Source organism: Gekko japonicus, unplaced genomic scaffold, assembly GCF_001447785.1.
Source record: "Gekko japonicus isolate JY-2015 unplaced genomic scaffold, Gekko_japonicus_V1.1 scaffold415, whole genome shotgun sequence".
Classification (NCBI taxonomy): Eukaryota; Metazoa; Chordata; class Lepidosauria; order Squamata; family Gekkonidae; genus Gekko; species Gekko japonicus.
Window position 1 is genome coordinate 413,528 of NW_015173136.1, and position 22,997 is coordinate 436,524.

The window sequence follows — 22,997 nt, forward strand, 5'->3', positions numbered from 1 at the left end:
GAAGCAACAGTGCACGGCTATGTTTTCTCGGCGGTGGGGGAGGGTCAAGCAGTATCAAATAATGGCTGCTGCCTCTGTGATCAATCTTTCTTTTGTTCACCTTCCCCAGCAGACTTTGGAAGCACCTGAACCTGCTCTAAGACTTTCCAAGTCTTCTCACCTTAAGGGCAGGAAGAACAGAGGACACCACTTCCCAACAGCTACATCAGCAGTGTAGTTTTAGTACCCCATTTGAACTCCACCCTTTCCCCCTCATTATTTAAAGCCTTCACTGCATAGCATAGCTCAGAGTTCTGTCACCAGCAACGGGCTTAGGCCTCAGTACTAGTGCTCAGTCCCATAAATGAATGCAGCCCACAGAATTCAACTAACACAAAGAGAGGACAGCAAGGGACAAATTGCCATTGGAAGATTCAAGTCTTCTGCAGCCTCTCACAGTATTTTCTCTCTTTTTCCTAAACCAACAGACATTAACTCTTTTAGAAAACAAGGTAGTTGATATTCTCAGAATTATAGATCCCTGTGTTGTGTTCCACGCTGACTGTATGTATGTCGTAAGACCACAAGATACTAATATCTCAATTGGGGATTTTTTAAAAACCTCCTCGTTTTATATAGCTTGCAGCAGCTGAATTTGCAGTTTGCATAATAGTTACAAAGCAGTATCTGTCAACTAAAGAATAAAGATTGACGTGTACAAAATTACACTCAAAATCTGTATTGACACTGAAAAACTACATCCACTCCAATCCCAGGAAACAGGAATGGCAGACATACTTAGGGAACTAACTTCATATTTTTCATTTTGATATAATTGTACTACAGCCAGGCATTAGACACAGACTAACATTTTACCTTGACTCCTTTTCAAACAATGATCTTAATTTAGCTTTCAATTTTTATACATGATACCACTCAAATTTCAACAGCATTACGGCTATCTAGAAAAGCAATAATCTAAAGATATCCAATGAAATCCTCCATTCTAGCACAAGTCAAGCCAGAATGGAAATATCATACATTTTAATAACAAACATAAAATCTATCTCTTAGCCGCACCCTGTAAAGAAAATAAAATGGAGGAGAACCACACAGGGGGGGGGGGGAATTAAGCAGGAACCAGCTGCAGGTAACAGACTTCTGTACAACACCTAAAGAATGGATTAAAGCAACTCTACGTTGTACATGACCACTTTCCTATTACAGCGCAAATGATAACCTAATTTCTGGATTTCTTCTTTTCAACCACTCTGAGCCATAAGGTTTGCTTGCATGTAAATATGTCCTTCATACAGCTATTTTCACTGTATTCATCAAGCAGGGAATCAAGGTGCCTCCAGATGCCTCTTTGCATCTAGGTTCCCAGCTTTTCAGAACTACTGTTTGAACGCAACAGTATGCTCTCTGCCAGACTGCAACACAATCAGTCTTGTACTGCACAGATTATTCAAGATGGATCGCCCTGTTAGTCTGTTTGTAACAGTAGAAAAGAGCAAGACCCCAGGAGCACCTTAAAGACTAACAAAATATGTGGCCTGGTATGAGCTTTCGTGAGTCACTGCTCACTTCTTCAGATACACAAATTGTTGTGGACTGGCAAATCACTACAAATAAGACACTACCCTGTATCTCACCAGAGGAGCCAATTATCCATGCTTGGTGACCTTTTACTTGTATTCTATGCCTTTTAGCCACGTGAGCTCTACAATATGTTCAAGTTACCAAGTTCTTCTGAATATTTATGACTACAAACCAACAAAGAAAATATTTAGGTTTTGATCTTATGAACTGTTAGCCATTTCAAGAAAGCTCTAGACACACAAGAGACAAAAAGACAAACACAAATCAATTATGTTATTGCCCCCTTATTTCTAAATTTAATTCTGTAGTGCAAAACAGATTTTGGCTTTGGCTCCTAGACTGTATAATGGACTGTATTTATTAATGAAGAAAATGTGTCTTTTTGTGGCTCTGTAAATCAACCATTAACTGCTTTGATGTAAACCAATGCACCCTAACCTTTGGGGCTAATGAGATGTGCAATAGGTGGCCAGAAGCAGCTGCACCCTCTCTCATTTATCTGACCCACGAATTATTCGATGGTTCTGCTGCATCTTGTTGCACAAAGGAACAATGCCACACAGCACTGACGCCGGCTTTAAACAGCAAGTTATTCATTCTGGTAGCATCACTTTTCTTTTTTCATAAATGATGGTCTATACATTTCCACGGCAGTCATCAAAAGGGGAGCTAGAACATCATTAGTGGTCCACCAACTATTAACAAAGGCATTCTTACCCCTGAACTAATAGTGGATGCAGGGGTCATTTCGTAGGAAAAGAGATACAGGAGCACATTAGCATATGCCACGCCCCCTGACATCACCGGAAGTGTGTCAAAAGGGGAAGCAAAAAGGGGGGGAAGGCATCTTCAAAAGCCTCCCCTTCCCTTCCCCAGCAGGCCTGCCAAGGCGGGGTGGGGGGGAAGCAAAGAGAGTTTAAAGTTTAAACCCCTTCTCCTCAGAGTCGCGCAACAGGGGTGGCACAATCTTTCCATTGTATTCTATGGCACCATAGAATACAATGGAAAGATCGTGCTGCCGCTGCGGCACGACTCTGGAGAGAAGGGGTTTAAACTTTAAACCCCTTCTCTCTTCACTTCCCCCCCAGCCCGCCTTGGCAGGCCGGCTGGGGAAGGGAAGGGGAGGCTTTGAAGATGCCTCCCCCCCTTTTTTGCTTCCCCAGCCAGGCATTTAAATTCCCCCCATCTCTCCACAAAAGCAGAGAGGCACAGGGGGAAAGGAGGTCATGTCTCCCCGCCTCCCCTTCCTTCTCCAGCTGCTGGAGAAGGAAGGGGAGGTGGGGAGACATGCCTGGCTTCCCTGCCCAATTGGGCTGGCTGGGAAGCCAGGCATTTAAATCCCCCCCCCCCGAGTCTCCTCGCAAAAGCAGAGAGGCTCAAAGAGAAAGGAGGACATGTCTCCCCGGCGGGCTGGCTGGAGAAGGAAGGGGAGGCGGGGAGACATGCCTGGCTTCCCTGCCCAATCTTCTCCAAGTGCCCCACAGCTGCGGGGCACCTGGAGAAGATCGGGCTGGGAAGCCAGGCATTTAATCCCCCCGAGGGGGGGGCTGGGTGCGTTTCTGCCAGAGCACCACTCCGGGGCGCTCCAGTAGGAAACGACTCGTGAGTGGATGTATCTGACTAAGCCAACTGGTAGTACTGCATTACCACTAGTGATGCAATTTTCTCTCAAACATCAAGTATTACAACCCAAACCAAACATTCAATATCTCTCTCCCTCTCTCTTCCTCCTTCTCCCCCTCCCTCCCTCTCCCATCTCCCCCTTCCCTCTCTCTCGTTGTCTTTGTAAAGAGCCAGACCATGTACAGAGTTATGGAAATGTTAAGGAAATGTTAAGGAGCTGAAGCAAAAAGATAACTTGGAAACCTTCAGTCCCTGTTATTGCAGCTCAAACAAAGGAGTCATATGTAAGGCTTGCAATTTAGCATGAAAATGTTTGTAGTAACTAGTTAACAAACACTAATGGAACTGGAGTAATAAGTCATAGAAATAGTCACCAAAAGAGCTATTAATGGCCTCCCACAACCATCAGAGACATAGCAAGTGGCAAAATGAAACACAGCCTTCTCAGCAGCAGCACCACCAAATTATCAAACACTGTTCTGCGAAAAGCCCATCTAACTTTACATTACTGTCATTTAGGAAGCAGGAGAAAACTAAAGTGGTAAACTAAATCACTGGTGCTCCTTTTCAGATTGGTTTCTGTATAACTAATTCTTATTCATTATGATGGCACCTGGTATTTTTGGCCACTGTGTGACAGAGTGTTGGACTAGATGGGACATTGGACTGATCCAGCATTGGCTTCTCATTCCTCCTTACCACAAAAAGATGCCTGCGATCCATAGCTTATCAAAAGCTCACAAGTGAGCCTTGCAGCGCCTCCTAAAAATCTCCAGTGTGGCAGCTCCCCTCGCATCTTCAGGGAGCCCATTCCACAGAGTGGTAGCCAGGAAGGGGGGAAAGGCCAGGGCTGTCTGATGCGAGTGGGCCACTCTATGTGGGGAAACAGCCAGCAGATGGCAGTCTGTAGTTGGTGCACAAGAACATATGGTTCCTACTGGTTGACTCATAGGAACACTTATTGCCATTAAGGACAGTTCCCTGTCTATTTCACCACTGCACTCTGCTCTCAGGAGAACCCACTATGCAAAAAGGCATCTTTTCTTCAATACCATGCTTAGAGTATTACAGCATTTATCAAAAAGGGACTACGAGGATACACAATGTGAGCGCAAAAACTGAACATAAGAAGACTCCTTAAGGCACATCTTTTTTTTACCGACATTAACTTACTTCTACAGAAACTGCATAGGAGCAACAGAAAACCAAACCTACCATTCTAAACTACGAAGCTATGGTCTATATTGTATTGCACTTTTCCTAAAACCAGTGGTAAGCCCAACTATACTTATCGGCTAATAGGATTTTACATTTGGTTCAGCTACATTATGAGAGACAAAATCCATAGAGAAAACCCCACTAACTCCATGAGAAGTCCTTGAAGAGACACACCAGATGTACTGGATGCAATGGTCCCATCAATAAAGGACATGTTAAATGGTATTTAAAACATCAGTCCTTCACTCTAGTTTCTTCCAGCAAGTAATGTGTTATAAAAAATTCTGTGTCTCCATCAAAAAAGTAAGAGGACAGTTAACATGAACCCTACTAAAAGCTTAATACATCTCGTAGGTTATATAAGTCTCATCAGTTAATTTCAATTCCAGCAGCACTTTAGAGACCAACAACGTTTTCAGGGTATAAGCTTTTGAGAGTCAAAGCTCTCTTGTTCTGCAGTAGAACAGATAGATTGACAAACACAACTTTCCTCTGAAAATAAATCTCAGTATCTCCGCAAATTTATATTTTTCAAAATAGCTGTCCTCAGATTTTCTATTCATCATTATCATCATGGCAATACTTACCTTGAAAACGGGTATATCCTAAAGTTTCTCCCCGGAAACTCTTGTAATATTTTACTCCATAAACTATTATTGGTCTTCTAAGAATATGTGCAAGTACAAAAATGTGTGTCTGTTCCAAACTTGCTCCAGGCTGTTTCAAAGAGAAAAATAATACTTGAAATAAATGTTGTGATCATATGACACAGAACAATTAAATGTTTTTGATTTCATAAACACCCATGTGTTGGATCCCATCCAAATTTCTGATGATGGAAGGGATTTCAAATGTATAACCACAATATTAACTATGCCTTTACTCAATCCTGAAGGAGGATCATTCTTCTTACAACTGGGGAGGACCAAAGAAGCCTAGCATCTTTAAATGGTAGAAATTGAACATGTTTCTCAACCAGAGTACCTTTTCAAAGTTACATACAGAATTCCAGAATACTTTTAAAATCCTCACTGGGCCAGTACAGATGTTTCAAACCCTGACTAAATGAGAACCCATTCAGCAGTAATCAAGACTGACATTATTGCAACTATCAAACAAAAGAGAAGGAAGAGTTTCTCCAGAAAACCCAAAGGCTAAGGCAGAGACAGGACCATTCGGAGCATCCAAAAGGCAGGAATTATCAAACAAAAAGTATCTGGAATGTATAGATCCCAGAGAGGGAGGTACATAATGAGGTATGAAACAAAACTGAAGTGTAATTTTACCAGATCTATTTACAGCAAAGTAACATGGATCCACAATTTATATGAGCATGTACAATGAACTATACAGGATAATATGATGCACTCAGGTATTCACCTGTGCACACACACTAATGGGATTCTGTGGCTATGCCAAGTCATGTCTGGAAACTTCTGGAGCTAAGCTAAAAGAAATCTGAAGACCGGCCCCACCCAACTGCTGGGTAAAAATGCAGACGTGCATCCTTGAGCAGTGGGCAAAGATATCTTCCCACTCAGTTTTTCACTAGAATGACACAGCAGGCCCAATGAGTGTACCTGATATGTGGAAGGAGAGAAATACATGTGACTGAGCAGATGCTGACAACTCAAAGAATTAGCTGCTGTAGATTTTCCGGGTTGTATGGCCGTGGTCTTGGCATTGTAGGACCTGATGTTTCACCAGTAGCTGTGATGCCAGACAACAACTCAAGGAATGTCAATTACAGAAAAGCATGCTTTTGTTATTGAAGGTTTCCATGAAGGCCCATCAATGGAAGAATAGCATCTGTAGCTGAGGGTGGGATCGGGAGAATGAAGGGGGGGGAGCACTACCATACAGACAGCTGTATCACTTCTAGCCTGGACATCTAATAGGGCACAGAGCTTCATGACAGTAGACAGCTGCTGCTCTGCAGAAGTCTGGCACGGAGGCAGCTCTGCTGAAAACTGGACATGTGGCACCCCCTTCACGGAGTGAGCACAAACTGAGGATGGGCAGAGGGCACTGTGCAAGCTTGTAACGGAGTCTAATAACAGACGTTATCTAGAACAAAATTTGAGCCCAATAGCACCTCAAAGACCGACAAAACTTCCCAAGCTATTCCACTTTCTCTCCTAGCAAAGGACAAGGTCCTTTCTGAATGGGCTGGTGCAGCTGACATAGGAGACCAATGTCTTGCAGTTATCTAGAAAGTGCAAGCAGTATCGAGCATCCACAGGTGGATATTTTTTAAAAAGATAGGTATAAGACTAGAAATTGGTTGAGAGAAACACTTTTGAAGATTGGAACAAGACACTGAGAAAGCAAAGAACAGCCCTGCAGAGAGAGGCAAATCACAGAACCAGCTGCCAGACAAAGACAGAGACTGAGAGCAAGTGGAGGCCATCTCACGGGACCGAGGAGATGGAACAAGTTGAAAAGCCTCACTGGTGGGATCTAGCAAAGGTATGAAAGTGCTTCCATTCAGAAACACACAAATGACATGTAGAAAGATTACTGACATTAAGAAGGACCTCCTCTAGTTGCAAGAAGAGTTCTTGGGGAGAGTTCCTTACCAAGCTGTTAGTTTCAGTGAGTTAATGTTTAGGCACAGGATGTCACTATGAACCAGAGAGAAGTCTCTGACTGGAAGAAGATGGAGCAAGGATGCTTCTGCTGGGTGCAAAAGGTTCACAAACCAGGGCCAGCATAGCCACCATGGAGTTCTTAGGACACAGTCTGAATTGTCCTGGACTATCCTACTGAGTACCCATGTGGTGAGAGGTCAGGGAGAGACAAAATAAAGATGTTTCTCAGAGAAAGGGGCTAAAAAAGGAGTCCCCAAGAGAGCATAGATGCACAGTACATCTTGTAAGCGAGACAGAACTACTTGGGCAGAAGAGGAAAGGTGCAAAACTAGAGAGGAAGAAAAAATGGGGGAAAGGAAAGTCCAGCTCAAAATCATAAGGGCAGAGAAAATTTTAATGCAGCCATTGTAGGGGTAAAAACTGGATGGGAAGGCACACCTATTCATGTCTCACGGCTCTCACCTTTGAGTTGGGCTGGAGTTGGGGACATTTTTAAAGCACAGTTCTAGAAGGCCCACAGAATCCCTACTGTGTGAATGAACAGAGACCACAAAGAACTTGAGCTTTCAGAAAGAAACCACCCAAAAAGAGACCCCGACTGCCATGCGTATCTTCCCGAAAGAAGATTTACCTGACTAGCAAGAGAGAGTATGAATGCCCAGTCTTCCTGCCATTGCTCCTCTCGCAGCGAAAAGTGTAAACCAAAGCTCTGGGAGTACCATGACTCCCATTCTTTCCATCGAGTATAGAACCTGTAAAAAACACACAACAAAAGTAAATTGCTTTGTCATTCCTGCCAAGTCGCATTAATGCTGCGGAAGCAGAACTCAAGCAAAGATGCTCTAATCCACCTTGCATCTCAGTGAGAAAGGTGGACTACAGACGAATAAACAAATTATTCCACATCATCCCCAAGTAACTGCCTTTCTAGTTCAGCTGGGGAGAAAGGAAGTGGAATATTATAGAAAATAAATAAATTCTTATGGAAACAAATTATACACCTGGTATCCAGTGCAGTCCTCTACCATCTCTCTCTGTAAGGTATTAGTAGAAGTGGAATATTATAGAAAAAAAATAAATTCTTATGGAAACTAATTATACACCTGGTATCCAGTGCCATCTCTACCATCTCTCTCTGTAAGGTATTAGTACAAGATTAACCGGCTCAAGTATATAGTCCAGTTAGTTACTTTTGCTAGAGTATTTGATAATTGTTATAAAGAAAAATATTTGTCATATGGCTCCTCAAGATGAACAGTTTTAAATATGTGCCAAAAAGTAAAATTTGAACTTACCATGAATTTTTACTCAGTGGTCCCGGGGTGGGGCAGTCTTTGACTTCCTCCTCTTAGTAGCAGACAGGGTCACTGACAAAGACAACACCAAAGAGAGAGGCTTCCCTCTCAATTCCCAAACCGCACCTAGAGCCTGGAAAAGCCCCTCTGGAATTATCAACTTAGAATGTCACCAGATGAACTTTAAAAAAAACCTAACCCAACCTGGGCCTAGAGAAACACTTACAGAGACAGAAGGCCACACTACCAAACTCAGACTGCCAAAGCCAATGACAATAAGTGCAGGATGTCCCTGAAGCAGCCATGCTGAGTTTTCAAACCTAAACCTAATGCTCCAAGAAACAACTGGGTTGGAAAACTGTCCCTTCCCAGAACCACTGAGAATGGAAGTTCATGGTAAGTTCAATTCTTTTTCTTTCTCCAGTGGTTCCATGTGGGGCAGTCTTTGACTTCTGGGATGTAGTGCAGGAGTGCACCCCTAAGGTTTTACTACATCAGTTATTACCCATTTACTCAAAGCATCAGCAGAGACAAAGGTCAGCTATACAGCAGTGCTGAATAAAGCTGCTGCATTAGGCACAGAATCTGTGGGACGAAAGCTCCTTTAGGCTGTGGAGGCCCCCCCCCCCAGTAAGAATTAATGGTACAGTCTCTTTTCAACCAACCTACAACAGACTCTGATACTCTAGACCCAGGCAGGAATTTCTAAAGAAAATATAAATATAAAGGGATTCTGATTTTCTGTGTTCCTCAGTAGAAGACTTGGAAAAACTTAATGCCTTTTTTAAAAATGTAAATGTACCCTAAGGGGTAAGAGGAAGATTTCTTCAACCCTATGGAGAAGGATGTTAATTTTGGGAATGAATACTGGATCTACCCTAAGGCCAACTTTGTCCTAAGGAAAAATGCTCAGTAATGTTCACTGAATTGAATTTGCAAACCCTAAGAGCTGATGTAATCTCAGTCAGAAAGGCTGCACTGAGGGCTATTGGTGTAGGCCAGAGGAGATACTGGGATTGCTGTGATAAGAAGTCCCAGCATTCTTAAAGCCAGATTCCCTTCAGAATGATGCATAAAGGGAAGGTTTAAATCCCTCTCCCCTACCACACCATTCCCCCAACCAGAAATGGCTCCTGGGAGAACATACAGGTAACCTTATCTGCATTTGTATATTTCCCAGATGGGGCAAACAGCTGTTCCCTACAGGGCATTTCAGGTCAGGAAAGTGAGATGAGGAGATGGTTTAACTACAATTGTGCTGTGATCAATCAGCCTCCATGCAGCTGGTAACTGAACTCTTTTTTTTTTTTTAAGGGAGTTCCAATCCCATAACTCCCAGTGTCTCATCTAGTTGGCCCCTTGAAGGGATAAGTTGGCATTTGTTAAATGGGCCCCGTAAGTTCCAACAGGATAGGGTTACAGTCTTATGCGGTCATTCTATAACTCTGTATGTGAGAGGGTTCATAATGGACACTTCTGAGGATGTTTTACATGAGGATACTGTCTGCCCTTATTTACCTCCAAGACAACTGAAATCACCACTAGCACTATCTGGCAGAAAGCAATAGGATGGATGAGAGCCAATAAACTGAAGCCTGGTCTAAACAAGACTGAGGTACAAACCTGCTTGAAAACTGAGGGGTCAACCTATCCGGAAAGGGACTGCATTTCCTCTGAAGAAGCAAGTTCATAGCTTAGAGAGGTTACCCAGGTTTCCGCTGTGACATGAAGTGCCTTTTGTCAGCTGTGGCTAATATACCAGTTATGGTCGTTCCATTTGTTTCTTAGTACAATTCAAAGTGCTAGTTCTTACCTCTAAAGCCCTAAATGGCTTGGGCCATTTGGAGGATCACCTCTTCCCATATTGCCCAGCCCACCAGCTAAAATCTTCCTCACAAGACCTGCTCTGTATGCCCCTGCCTTCAGAGGTGAGGTTGATGGCAACCGGAGAATGGGTTTTCCGTAGAAGTACCTCACCTGTGGAGTGTTTTTCTCCTTGAGGCCCACCTGGCACCAACACTACTTTCTTTTATGTGCCAGGCCAAATATTACTGCTTATCCAGGCTTATGATTAACAGGCTTTAAAACATCATTTTATAGTCTGTTTTCAGCCTGAGAAATGTTTAAGGTACATTTTAAGCTGTTCCATGTTTTATGTTGTTTTATGCTCTGCTGTGTTTTGAAATGCTGGGTTTTAATAATTTTTATGATGTTTCATGTTTTTATTGTTTCCTTTTGTAAGCCACCTTCAGCACGTTCCCTGGAACGGTAGCATAGACATCTTCTGAATAAATTTCAAGTGCTGGACTAGGATCTGGGAGATCCAGCGTTCAAGTCCCCACTCTGCTTGCTGAACGACCTTGGGCCAGTCCCCCATACTCATCCTAATCTACCTCCTAGAGTTGCTGTAAGGATAAAATGGAAGAGTGGAGAATGTTGTAAGCCACTTTGGGTCCCCACTAAATGAAGTAAAAAAGATAAATGGTGCTATTTATCAAAGTCATACCCTTAACAAAGTCACACTGTAGCAACTCTAGTAAATTACCCCTCTCAATCTTCCATGAGTCTATGAATCTCTCCAAGCACCAGAAAACAAACACATTTAGGTGTCATTGTACATTTATTTGTAGGTATATGCAAGAGGACAGGAGGATCCTAGTGACCCCTTGGAGAAGCCGCATACCGTCAGAGTATCACAGCTCAATATACAGGGTGCCAGCTGTAGTAGGTCTGGTTGAAAGTGAAGCACTGCCCCCTAAGAGCTGGTCCAGATTCTGCAGAAGACAACACGGCATATGAGAAGACCACCTGAGAAAGTCTTGTAGCAGTGGTCTTCTGGGCCAACATGGAATCATTTAAATCATTTCCTCTAGTGTTGATGCCTGGATTTCTCACACATACCCATTCTTTTTTGGTATTATATAAAAAAAATTATGTAGACCCCAAATGAAACTGGTCCTCCAGGACAGGCAGGATGACAAATATATCCAGGAGGTATGGGACTACAAACGGTATCAACTGGCATTTGGTGGGAAAGCTGAAGGAACTGGAATGAACCTGTTGCCTGGTAGACCCACTACCTCTAAGGTATACCTTCAGAATTTCTACAGCACCCAATGATTATGGATGGTTAGCAGACATTGGTGGTTATGACCTATGTCTTTCTGGATGTCAAACAGGTTTTGGCTTCTTTCCTCTCTGAAATACACAGATGGTTGCTGGGAGGTAGTTTCCAACCCTGTCTTAGGCCTGAAGGATTTGGAGGCTCATGGAAAACTGACTCATTAAAGGAAGTATATTGAAGGCTGGAATCTCCTCCCTCAAGCAGGGAGTGTGTTACTTCTAGTCACTGGTCTACCTAAAGATGCCTTGGACAATTCTGAACCTGCGAAAGGCGTTGGCCAGATGAGGTTGTGATCCTGGGTCCATTTTCCAGCACTGTAGCCAGATGTTTCAGAAGGCAGCCATATCTGATGTCATAGCTCTGGCAGAGTATTGCATGGGAACTAGGAGTGAATCTGGCACGAAGGCAATTGCAGGTATTCTTCAGCTCATCCTGCAATTCCATGAACTGATCCACCCTTTCAGCTCCACTGGTAAAAAATTATTAGCTCACAAGTACATAACTCTAGAGAAAAGTAGCAGTTATTGATGCTCATAGAGCTGCAACTAAGGCTTCAAATTTTTCTCAAAGTCACCTCAATATTTTTGTCACAAGGATCCATGCAAAGCTCATCCAAATTAGATGGAATCACTAATGTGGAGCAGAGCGCCGCTACGGGGATATCAACCATTTTGTACTTTTCATGGCCTTCAGAGGAAAGATCAGATTCTGGCACCATAAGATAAGTAGTCATGGGACAGAATGGATCACTAATTATTCCATCTGCTGAATCCCTCCCCCCTTTAGATTTATGATAATTCCAGGACCCCAACATTTTAGGATGAAGCTTAGGGGACAGCTCTGGCAAGAAGAGAGACTGCTACCCTCTCCCTTCAGTTGCCTCTTCCTCAGAGCTCTTCCTTATATCAGGCTGGGAGGGTGTGTCAAAGCGGCCAGACACTGATAACTCTTGAACCATTTGGGGGCTGTTAGATCTACTGCCCAGGGAGAGAAGGGAGAGTACCCATTCTCCTACCTGAATTTCTTCAAAGGAACCTCTAAACCAAAACCATCCCAGGCTACATAACTGAGATGTTGTTCTTGCCCAAGGCTGAGAGGGGACTGTGAGTTTGGAAAAGGTCCCTTACGCCTGTTCCATCCCCTATTGCCAGAACTGCTGTGACTGTGCTTTTCTCATGGTTCACTTCCTCCTACTCCACAGCGTCTGATGGTGAAGCCTCCCACTTCTGGAATTTTGCCACTTTCATGAAGCCTGGACCTCCTTAAAGATTACTGACTTGACCAAGGACAGTAAGTTAGGCTGACCCGTCTCTCCCAAGAGACCAAGGAAGGGATGCGAGAAGAGATTCACTATACCTATATACGAAGCTGCCTTATAGTGGATGAGACCACTGATCCATTCAGGTCAGTACATGCCTATACAGACTGGCAGCAGCTCTCCAGGGTCTCAGGCTGAGGTATTTCACATCGGCTACTACCTGATCTTTTAAACTTAAAATGTCAGGGACTGAAACTGGGACCTTTTGCACACTCTACCACTGAGCCACAACCCCATCCCTCCTCTCTAGGGGTCCAAAGGCTACTAACAGTTCAGGAAGTCTCAGGCCTAATCACTTTGGCAGGGGAAAGAACATGTACCATCACCATCTCCCCCCCTCATCAAAGACAGTAGCCACTGTAGCAGGGATGCTGTTGACTTGTTCTATTAAATAGCGGAACAAGACAGGAGCTGAGCTGGCAGTCTTGGGCCTAGTTGCTGCCTATGGCTCTCTCCCAGTCAGGACAGGGACATAAAGTTCAGCTCCATTTCCCTGGAGGAGCTGTTGCCAGCTCTCTTGGGTGTTTCCTACTTTTCACCCACTGATGAAAGACAGGGAGTGAGAGCAGGAAAGCTCAGGTGGAGAAAGGCCACATCCAAGAGAACAATGCTTTTCTAATTGGCTTTGAAGCATCTAAATTCCTTGACAGGGAAAACAGAAGAATTTTTCCCCTAATTAAAAACTGTCACCAACAAATGAAACAAGAACTGCTAGCAAGACAGGGTGAGTCTGAGGACCGAGGGCAATTTCCTTCCCTTGATGATGTCTTTGTGGAGGACCCTGTCCACTACCAAGAAATGGTGTTACCCCAAGAAGTCAACAACTGCCCCACTCTGGAACCACAGGAGAATATCATCGTTAAAACACATAATTCTGTTGTTTTATTATTCCTACTCCACACACCAAAGGTTGGAAGTTGTTCACCATTACATTAATTCATCAAAGATAGATGGAAATCAAATCAGTTTGGCAAAAATGGTAACAATGAATCCATATTTAAAACTTAATTATATAAAATCTGCAGACAGAAATCAAGATTTAACTTTCCACAGTCTCAAATATAGCATTTTGACCTGGACTATAATTTCTCAAAACTTCTATATGTAGGAGGAACAGTTTTGAAGCTTGCAAACGTCTTTATTTCACCCTCCTGCCCCCAACTTGCCAAACCTTACTGAGTGAATATACGTTATATCTATGAAAGGTAAGTTTCTTTCTTACCATGGCCTACTCAAAGAAATTTCCAGCCCATACTTAATGGTAGATTATAATTTCTCAAATATGTTACTAGATGACATTCATAGGACATTTCTTAGGAAATGGGGGCAAACTACTTTTTCCAAAGGTTTCAGGCATAGTGAAATCCAATCTCATTTACAAAATTTAGACTCAAATGTCAGTGAGGGAAGGCAGTATGGCATAGCCCGATCTCATCAGCTCTCGGAAGCTAAGCAGGGTTGGTACTTGGAAGGAAGCCTGCCAAGGAAGACTCTGCAGAGAAAGGCGATGGCAAACTACCTCTGCTTCTCTCTTGCCTTGAAAGCCCTTTGTTGGGCTCGCCATAAGCCAGCAAACATCAAACACACAAAAAGTTCAAAGGTCAAAATCTTTTTTTTAAAAAACCCTGCAAACTGAGAGAGTTCTATAAGCATGTATTACCATGTTTTTAGACCCACTACACAATTAAACCACATGCTGAGAAAACGAGCAAAATCTTTTCGAACAAAGATTTAGTCAGGAATGGCTTCTCTTGAGCTCACCTTTCCTCCAGGTCAGTTAGCTATTCTTTCTGTGTATGTGATGCACAGAGAATATGAAAAACGGACTGCTTACCCATAACTGACCAAGTAGCCATCTGTGCGATCACCACGCCATCCTCCTTCCTCACAACAGGTGGTTTTTTCCCTGATGCACTGGTCTGGGTAAAACTGAGCAGAATGGTGCAGCTCTGCTCACTTGAGAGATGCATTCTACAACCTCTCTCCTCAAGATGGGTAGAGTCAGCACCAGAAATAACACTTACATTTAAGTCTGGAATATTTCAAACAATACTTTGTATGGGTCTGATTATTCCTGTTAGGGATGGGTATGAACTGGGAAGATGAAGGTTCGTCTCGGTTCATGAGGTCCCACAAATTACAACGAACTTCCCCTGCTTCATGATCCAGTTTGGGTTCATGAGGTTTGTGGATCTTCCTTCTCTCCTTTCTGCTGGGGGCAGCTCCCTGAGGCCAGCAGAATGGAAATGGGGAAGATCTTATTTATTTATATTTTATTTATAATTCAAATTTCTAGACCGCCCTACCCCTGCACACACACGGTTCAGGGTGGTGAACAACATAATGATAAAAAATCATAAATAATAAAGCAATATAAATAATATATAAAAACATTTCTCAGACAGTGTTTAACATATCAGGTTCTAATTATGCCTCTGCCCCGCAAGAAGACAGAAAAGAGGCAGGAAGAAAAAGAAGAGGGAGGAGAGGGAGTGCTAGTAAGGTGGTGCCCGTCACTGTCCTCAACCAAAAAGATCTTATTTATTTATATTTTATTTATAATTCAAATTTCTAGACCGCCCTACCCCTGCACACACACGGTTCAGGGTGGTGAACAACATAATGATAAAAAATCATAAATAATAAAGCAATATAAATAATATATAAAAACATTTCTCAGACAGTGTTTAACATATCAGGTTCTAATTATGCCTCTGCCCCGCAAGAAGACAGAAAAGAGGCAGGAAGAAAAAGAAGAGGGAGGAGAGGGAGTGCTAGTAAGGTGGTGCCCGTCACTGTCCTCAACCAAAAGCCTGGTAGAAGATCTGCCTTGCAAGCCCTGCAGAACTGCATTAGGTCCCACAGGGCTCGGATGCTGTTTGGCAGAGAGCTCCACCAGGTAGGAGTCAGGGCAGAAAAAGCCCTGGGTCTAGTCGAGGATAGCCAGACCTCTTTTGGGCTGAGGCTCACCAGTAAATTGTTATCTGCAGAGCACAAGGCTCTGTGGGGGACATAACAGAGGTCCTGAAGATACATGGGTCCCTGATGGTTGAAGGCCCTGAAGGTCAATACCAAAACCTTGAACCTGACTTTGTACTCCACTGGAAGCCAGTGTAGTTGACACAGTACAGGCTGAATGTGTGCTGTCCATGATGTTCCAGTCAGGATACGTGCCCCCACATTCTGGACCAGTTGGAGTTTCCAGGTCAGTCTCAAGGGTAGGCCAACATACAGTTAGTCCAATCTAGAGGTGACCATTGCATGGATCACTGTGGCCAGGTCAGGGTGAGACAGGAAGGGAGCCAGTTGCCTCACTTGGCGTAGCTAGAAAAACACCAGCTTGGCAACTTTTGTGATGTGGGCCTCCACTAATAAGGAGGCATTCAGAACCACAACCAAACTCCTTGACAGTCTGTGCCGGTGTTAAGGGTGCACCATTAAGTCAGGAGCTGACACCCCAAAAAGTTCTAAGATACTGGAAGCAGGGGGAAATGAATCGCTGAAATGCTGAAATCTAGGGCTCGGATCCTGTTTGGCAGAGAGCTCCACCAGGTAGGAGTCAGGGCAGAAAAAGCCCTGGGTCTGGTCGAGGATAGCCAGACCTCTTTTGGGCTGAGGATCACCAGTAAATTGTTATCTGCAGAGCACAAGGCTCTGTGGGGGACATAACAGAGGTCCTGAAGATACATGGGTCCCTGATGGTTGAAGGCCCTGAAGGTCAATACCAAAACCTTGAACATGCGGGTCTAGTCGAGGATAGCCAGACCTCTTTTGGGCTGAGGATCACCAGTAAATTGTTATCTGCAGAGCACAAGGCTCTGTGGGGGACATAACAGAGGAGACGGTCCTGAAGATACATGGGTCCCTGATGGTTTAAGGCCCTGAAGGTCAATACCAAAACCACTAATAAGGAGGCATTCAGAACCACACCCAAACTCCTTGACAGTCTGTGCCGGTGTTAAGGGTACACCATTAAGAGTCAGGAGTTGGCACCCCAAAAAGTTCTAAGATACTGGAAGCAGGGGGAAATGAATCGCTGAAATGCTGAAATTTAAAGGGAACCTTTAAATGGCTTCTCAGTTGATTTGCTGAGTTGTGCTGTAGTTGGTGGCGACAGCAGTGCAGCTTGCAAAAACCATTTAAAAGGATCCCTTTAAGTGACTTTTGCCAGCCACACCACTGCGGTCTCTTTAAATGCCTCCCCAAGTCCCGCTGCCAGCACCAGCACATCTGCCGACACAAACCGCGTGAACCCACCTGGGAGGTTCATAAGAGCTCGTGAATGTGGGGTGGCATGAACCAAGGTTTGCGAACCATGAACCAAGCTCGGTTCTTGAGAAATTTCAGTTTGTAACTCAGTTCATGCCCATCCCTAATTCCTATACATGTGACTTCACTTGGCGTAGCTAGAAAAACACCAGCTTGGCAACTTTTGTGATGTGGGCCTCCACTAATAAGGAGGCATTCAGAACCACAACCAAACTCCTTGACAGTCTGTGCCGGTGTTAAGGGTGCACCATTAAGTCAGGAGCTGACACCCCAAAAAGTTCTAAGATACTGGAAGCAGGGGGAAATGAATCGCTGAAATGCTGAAATCTAAAGGGAACCTTTAAATGGCTTCTCAGTTGATTTGCTGAGTTGTGCTGTAGTGGTGGCGACAGCAGCGCAGCTTGCAAAAACCATTTAAAAGGATCCCTTTGAGTGATTTTTGCCAGCCACACCACTGCGGTCTCTTTAAATGCCTCCCCAAGTCCCGCTGCCAGCACCAGCACATCTGCCGACACAAACCGCGTGAACCCACCTGGGAGGTTCATAAGAGCTCGTGAATGTGGGGTGGCATGAACCAAGGTTTGCGAACCATGAACCAAGCTCGGTTCTTGAGAAATTTCAGTTTGTAACTCAGTTCATGCCCATCCCTAATTCCTATACATGTGACTGCACAGATGACCATCCAAAGAACATCAGTTACAGGTAAGCAACCTCTTCTTCCCTCCACACAGCTATGAATATTGAAATAAAACAAGGAAGATTCTTGGTTAGAAGATATTTTGACAAAAAATGCCTCTTTGGGCCCTATTATATAAATCTTCATGGGATACGTGTACATAAACTAACACTGCAAGCTTTGTGCAATTACTGCTTCTTCAACTACTGCCATCATACTTGCAAAACTAAGATCCAGACATCGAGAATTAATGAATACATCAAAGATCAGGTGACTCTATTAACAATCACATTGCTGCACGTATATGTAATAGACATAAATCATCTTTCCAGTACTAGTGGCAGTGTATGAATGCGGCATGCTTGTTATTCCTGTTAATCAGGGGCCCTTCGAACTTGCCAGTGATGGTGCCCAGGAAATGTTTCCATATTTCCACTGCTACAGTTGCACTAATTATTCCGGATGGTGTTGTGTGTACTTAGCTAAGATGAATCATCTACCTGATAAAATCAAAGGCAATTTCTTGAAAGGTAACTGTGCTACAAAGAGAGCAGAGCAGAAGTTTAACCAAGTGGACCCTAATCACAGCCCTGAGTAACTAAGTGCAACCCTATCCTGAGTTACTCCAATCAAAGCCAATTTAAAGTAAATGGATTCAGACTCAACAAACTCTGTACAGGATTTCCCAGTCAAAAAGGAGGCAATAAATCACATCGGCACTGAGAAGACAGTCTCTGTAATACAACCTCAGGATCTACACTGCAACTAAAATGGAGACTTTTTCAAAGTTGGGAATGATTTACAAATATACCACTGTAATCTGATCAAAATCCAATGATAAAGATGAAATAAACAGTGTCCGTTCTGCACAGGTTTGGCATGTTTGTGCAAGAGCTTCTGATATTCTTCAGAACATTACCACTAAGTTTTAAGCAACAACTAATATTTTAAAAATCTCCTCAGAACACTCAGAAGATATGTTGAATGTAACTGAACAGTTTTGAGGAGGACAGACTTACCATGTCTGGTGACAGTCAAAAGAAAATGAAATTCACATAACTACTACACAAGTCACAGGACCTTCTCATCTCCCTATGAGGTAAGCATACAAACCAAGAAAATAATTCACTCTGAAGACAGGAGAAAATATACTTCAAAGCCTAATCTCTGCATAACAAACAAGAAGGTGGTTCTATGCAACATTCGTACTCCAGCTAATTGCTCCTGCATATGCAAAGGGCAACCTGAGGAGAAGTGCTAAGCAATTCTGGCAGATGTGTTGACAAGAGGGTGTAACCTATCCACCAGAGATTGCTCTTGCTGGAATGTTCTGTCTATTGATACATGATCAAGCCCCCACTGTGTGACCCTTGGAAAGCCTCATTTCTGAATCTAGTTATGCATGAGGGAAGGTCCTTTCATGTTTGACCAGTACAACAACACAACAAACCTTTATTGACATAGTTTGACCAGTACAGAGAAATGCAGTTACAGCTGGTACAAAGAAGAGGCACTAAAACATTCTCATCCAGTCAGAAGAGTAGAAAACAGATTTGCAACAGTTCCCAGCAAATGGACTGGCTTTCTAGACTGCTTGGTAACAAAGCAACCCAAGCATGTTTCCTCTCAAACTTTCTAACTGTAAATCCTCAGATAGCCAGACAATTATAGCAGCTGGCATATTCCAAGGGGAAAACAAAGTACAAACATGCCTTGTCTTAGAAACTCAGCAGATACTAGCAAACCATGACGAAACTGATACCAAGCTTGCGTTGCACTGGACAGTGCAGAGAATATCATGGTTTCGACATGAAAACTGATAGCAAGCTTGCATTGCACTGGACACCACCACCCCCCAGTGCAGAGAATATCATGGTTTCGACATGTGACATCGATGTTTTGGTGCTGTTGGTGGTGCATTTCGACAAAATCAAATGTTTTTTTAAAAAGCATGGACAAAGGCATGCACATTCAAATGTCACAAGTATATGCATAAAATCAAGGAGAAATTATCCTTCATTGAGCCAGTTTTAGAAACCCGCCTTCCCTTCCTTGCAGTAACAGACTGTGAGTCTTGCATGTAGTAAGAAAACTGTGTAGAAAGTGTTCATCACAGACACTCACTTGTTCTGCAAACTCAGGGATGGAGAAGTAATGAAATACTGAAGGATGCAGAAAAGACTTCTCTGCACATTCTACACTCTACCAGCATCAACCAGTTGTGACGAGGCCAGAGCTGAACATTTCACATTACAAATGCAAATAGCTAGAAACACTGCCTCCAACATCTGATGTACTGAAATTTCATCTTCAGTGATCACACCGCCAAACTACAGTATGAATGAAAGTCACCAGGCCCAAAAATGTCCTACCATTTTCTGAAACAATGGGCTAGAAAATGGCTATCCCCAAAGTTTGCATCTCTTGCTCCTGTTCCAGATTCATGAAAGGAATGTATTTTATATGGATATACAAATCAATTCACATTTTCTAATTGCTCCTACAGAAAGGAGAAAATTGTTGACAGAGTGTGTCAATGTACAAATTTAACTGAAAAAACCTCTCTTTACATGACAAAGTTGTATGTACTGAAAAACATTTTACTTATTTGTTGCTTACACATATTAGTGATTTGCCAGGCAACAGAAATACTTCAAGATTCTCCAGTGTGCCACTATTAGTTTATATTACACCATAAATGAAGTTATATCTGTAATCTTTATGAACGTATCCTAGAATTCTTTTAACCTGAAAATCCATGTAAATAGGTTTCACTAATTTATTGAGCATTTTTGTGTTAACTGTATTAGTGTATATAAAAACCATGTAATTATTACCCTTCATTTAGAAATTATGGCAACCAGTATTTTTGTTTGGTGATTGTTTGGGGTTTCGGAGGATTTTGACCTTTGAACTTCAAAATACAACTTGGCCAACATAAGATTTTGTTTCAGAATACAAAAAACCTTTGAAAAATGTGGCTTGTCCTCTTTTCCCTGTAAAACACCCCACACGTTTCCTGAAAATTAGATTCTGTTCAATTTGCTTCTATCCCCAAGTATTGGATTTTTGAAAAGGATATGTGCTTCCAGTCTTAGATGATTGTATCTGCTCCTAGCTAGTCATCAAAATGCAGATGGCAGTATGATCTACTGCTTCAGAGCATCTACTTGAGGGACAGCAGTTTTGCAAAGGACATTCACGGTCAACCAATAAATTCTGTATCAGCCCTAATTTTTGTGAATAGTCTACTGAAGCAAGCAGCATAATGTGGGCTAATAATATTCACCAAATGTTCACCAGCAGTGTCCAAGAGCAAGTCACACCAGAGATGAGGAAATGTATAGGAACTGCTGCTGTGACTTCCCAAACATTAGTCACAGCCAACTAATGTGAACATTATTCAGATGCATTATGGCTGATTCATAACATACGGGATATTGTTAACTGCTTACACTAGGTATAGATACAAAGTCTGAAACATTGAAAGAGAGCATGCATGGGATTTTCTGTTCTTCCCTAAGGAGATTTCTCGTGATCTGTTCAGATTCTGAACTGAGTTGCAGTTCTCTTAAACTGAACTGCCCTTTCAAAATGTATATGGCTTTTAATTACAAATAAACGTCTTCAAGTACACTGACCCAAGACACTCCCCATTCCTCACAACGACGCATGGTTGAAGTGGGAACATAGCTAAGTTATGACTTCCAAGTTCTCTATTGCTTGCCAGCTGCCTGCAAACTAAGCTGAGCTCACCACGAAAGGCTTAAAATGTGGTGCATTATTTGACCCCAGTAAATTTTGTATTTAATTGATGTTTCTGTAACTATAGTCCCCAAAATTACAGGAAACCCCCCCCCCAATCCTTAGAGTAGAGTAGCCCATTAAAATTCATGAAGAGTTAATTGTTCTACTTTTTTTCAGTGCTATCATTCTGCATTGGATATACATGCAGAAGACCACTGTATGAGGAGATAGCGAATGCCCTCTTTTACTCTGCCCCAGGCTTAAGGCCTGCCTTTAAAAAAAAAAGATAGGCAAGCATCAAGGTCTTTGGCTCTCAGTTTAAAACAATATCCAGTAAAAAGAGTAAGCAGTCAACAGAGTGGATGAGGGCTTTGTTTATCTGATGAAGTGAGCTCTGACTCATGAAAGCTTATGCTAGAATAAATTTTGTTAGCCTCTAAAGAGATAGTAAGCTCCTGTTTTATTTTGCTGCAACAAATTTATAAGCCTACTCATCTGGAAATACTGTACAAATAAAGATCTGCCACTCTACATCCATACCCAATAATCCCTAATGGCAGGTCTCAACTGAATACCGGAAATTTAGGTTTTGTGAGACACTGATCTTTGCTGTTTCTATGAACAGGTACGTATTTTTTTTTCCAGGCCCTATCTGGCTTCTGGCTACAACTTACTAACCATTAACAAAGTTTCTTGTGACATCAGCAAAGATCAATTAGAACTTGGGTCAAGGCGTTTTGAATTATGGCCATGCAGAATCTGCTACCATCTCAGACCTGACCTCAAAAGCCATATACAAATGCTGTATTTAAATTTATTTTTAAATATGGTTTTTTAAAATATGGCAGCTAATATGGTTCTTGGGAAGGAAGGCAGCATGGCATAGCCCAGTCTCATCAGATTTCAGAAACTAAGCTGGGTTGGTACTTGGAAGGAATACCACCAAGGAAGACTCTGCAGATGAAGGCATTGGCAAACCACCTCTGCTTCTCATTTGCCTTGAAAGCCCCTTGCTTGGGTCACTGTAAGTCAGCTGCAATGGGATGGGATTTGCTGTATTGTTCTGAGGAAGGCATGCCATGGGGCATGCATGGAGTGCCACAGACTTAATGGGGGGGGGATGTTAAGAAAGTGGGTGCCAGTAAGGAAAGGAGGGGAAGGCTGGGGAGTGAGATTATCACCAAAATATTTTAATTTAATGGGGGGGGGTTCCCCCTAGGTTGCTAAAGTTTGAGAACCGCTGATCTATGGCTATATAAGGGACTTTACATCACTTAAAATTTCATGTTATACAGCTGTATAATATTAACTACAGGTACAATTATCTAACTAGAGTTTCTAAGGGTTAAAAGTTATATTTTGGATGGTTTACATCTACTTGTTACACCTCTCATGTATTTTTGATAAAAGTTTTCACTGAACAATTATGAGCCTCTCACACTATTTGCTGTCTTACCACAGTCACTGCCATACTGTGAAGCATGACCCTCCACTACGGTTGTGATCTGAAGAACAGATGAGTATGCACACTATTAATAGACTGCTAATGATAACA

At 42.7% G+C, this 22,997-nt stretch overlaps 1 protein-coding gene across 1 annotated transcript in view; it reads right to left on the bottom strand.

Moving 5' to 3' along the window:
• The window catches only part of ZRANB1 (zinc finger, RAN-binding domain containing 1), a 78,196-nt gene that overhangs the window by 4,135 nt on the left and 51,064 nt on the right, over positions 1 to 22,997 (bottom strand). The window contains exons 7-9 of the mRNA XM_015422192.1: positions 18,715 to 18,719; positions 7,645 to 7,765; positions 5,010 to 5,139 (exon numbers count right to left, since the gene is read on the bottom strand). Coding sequence (XP_015277678.1) covers positions 5,010 to 5,139; positions 7,645 to 7,765; positions 18,715 to 18,719 — 256 coding nt within the window. The remainder of the gene's footprint in view (positions 1 to 5,009; positions 5,140 to 7,644; positions 7,766 to 18,714; positions 18,720 to 22,997) is intronic.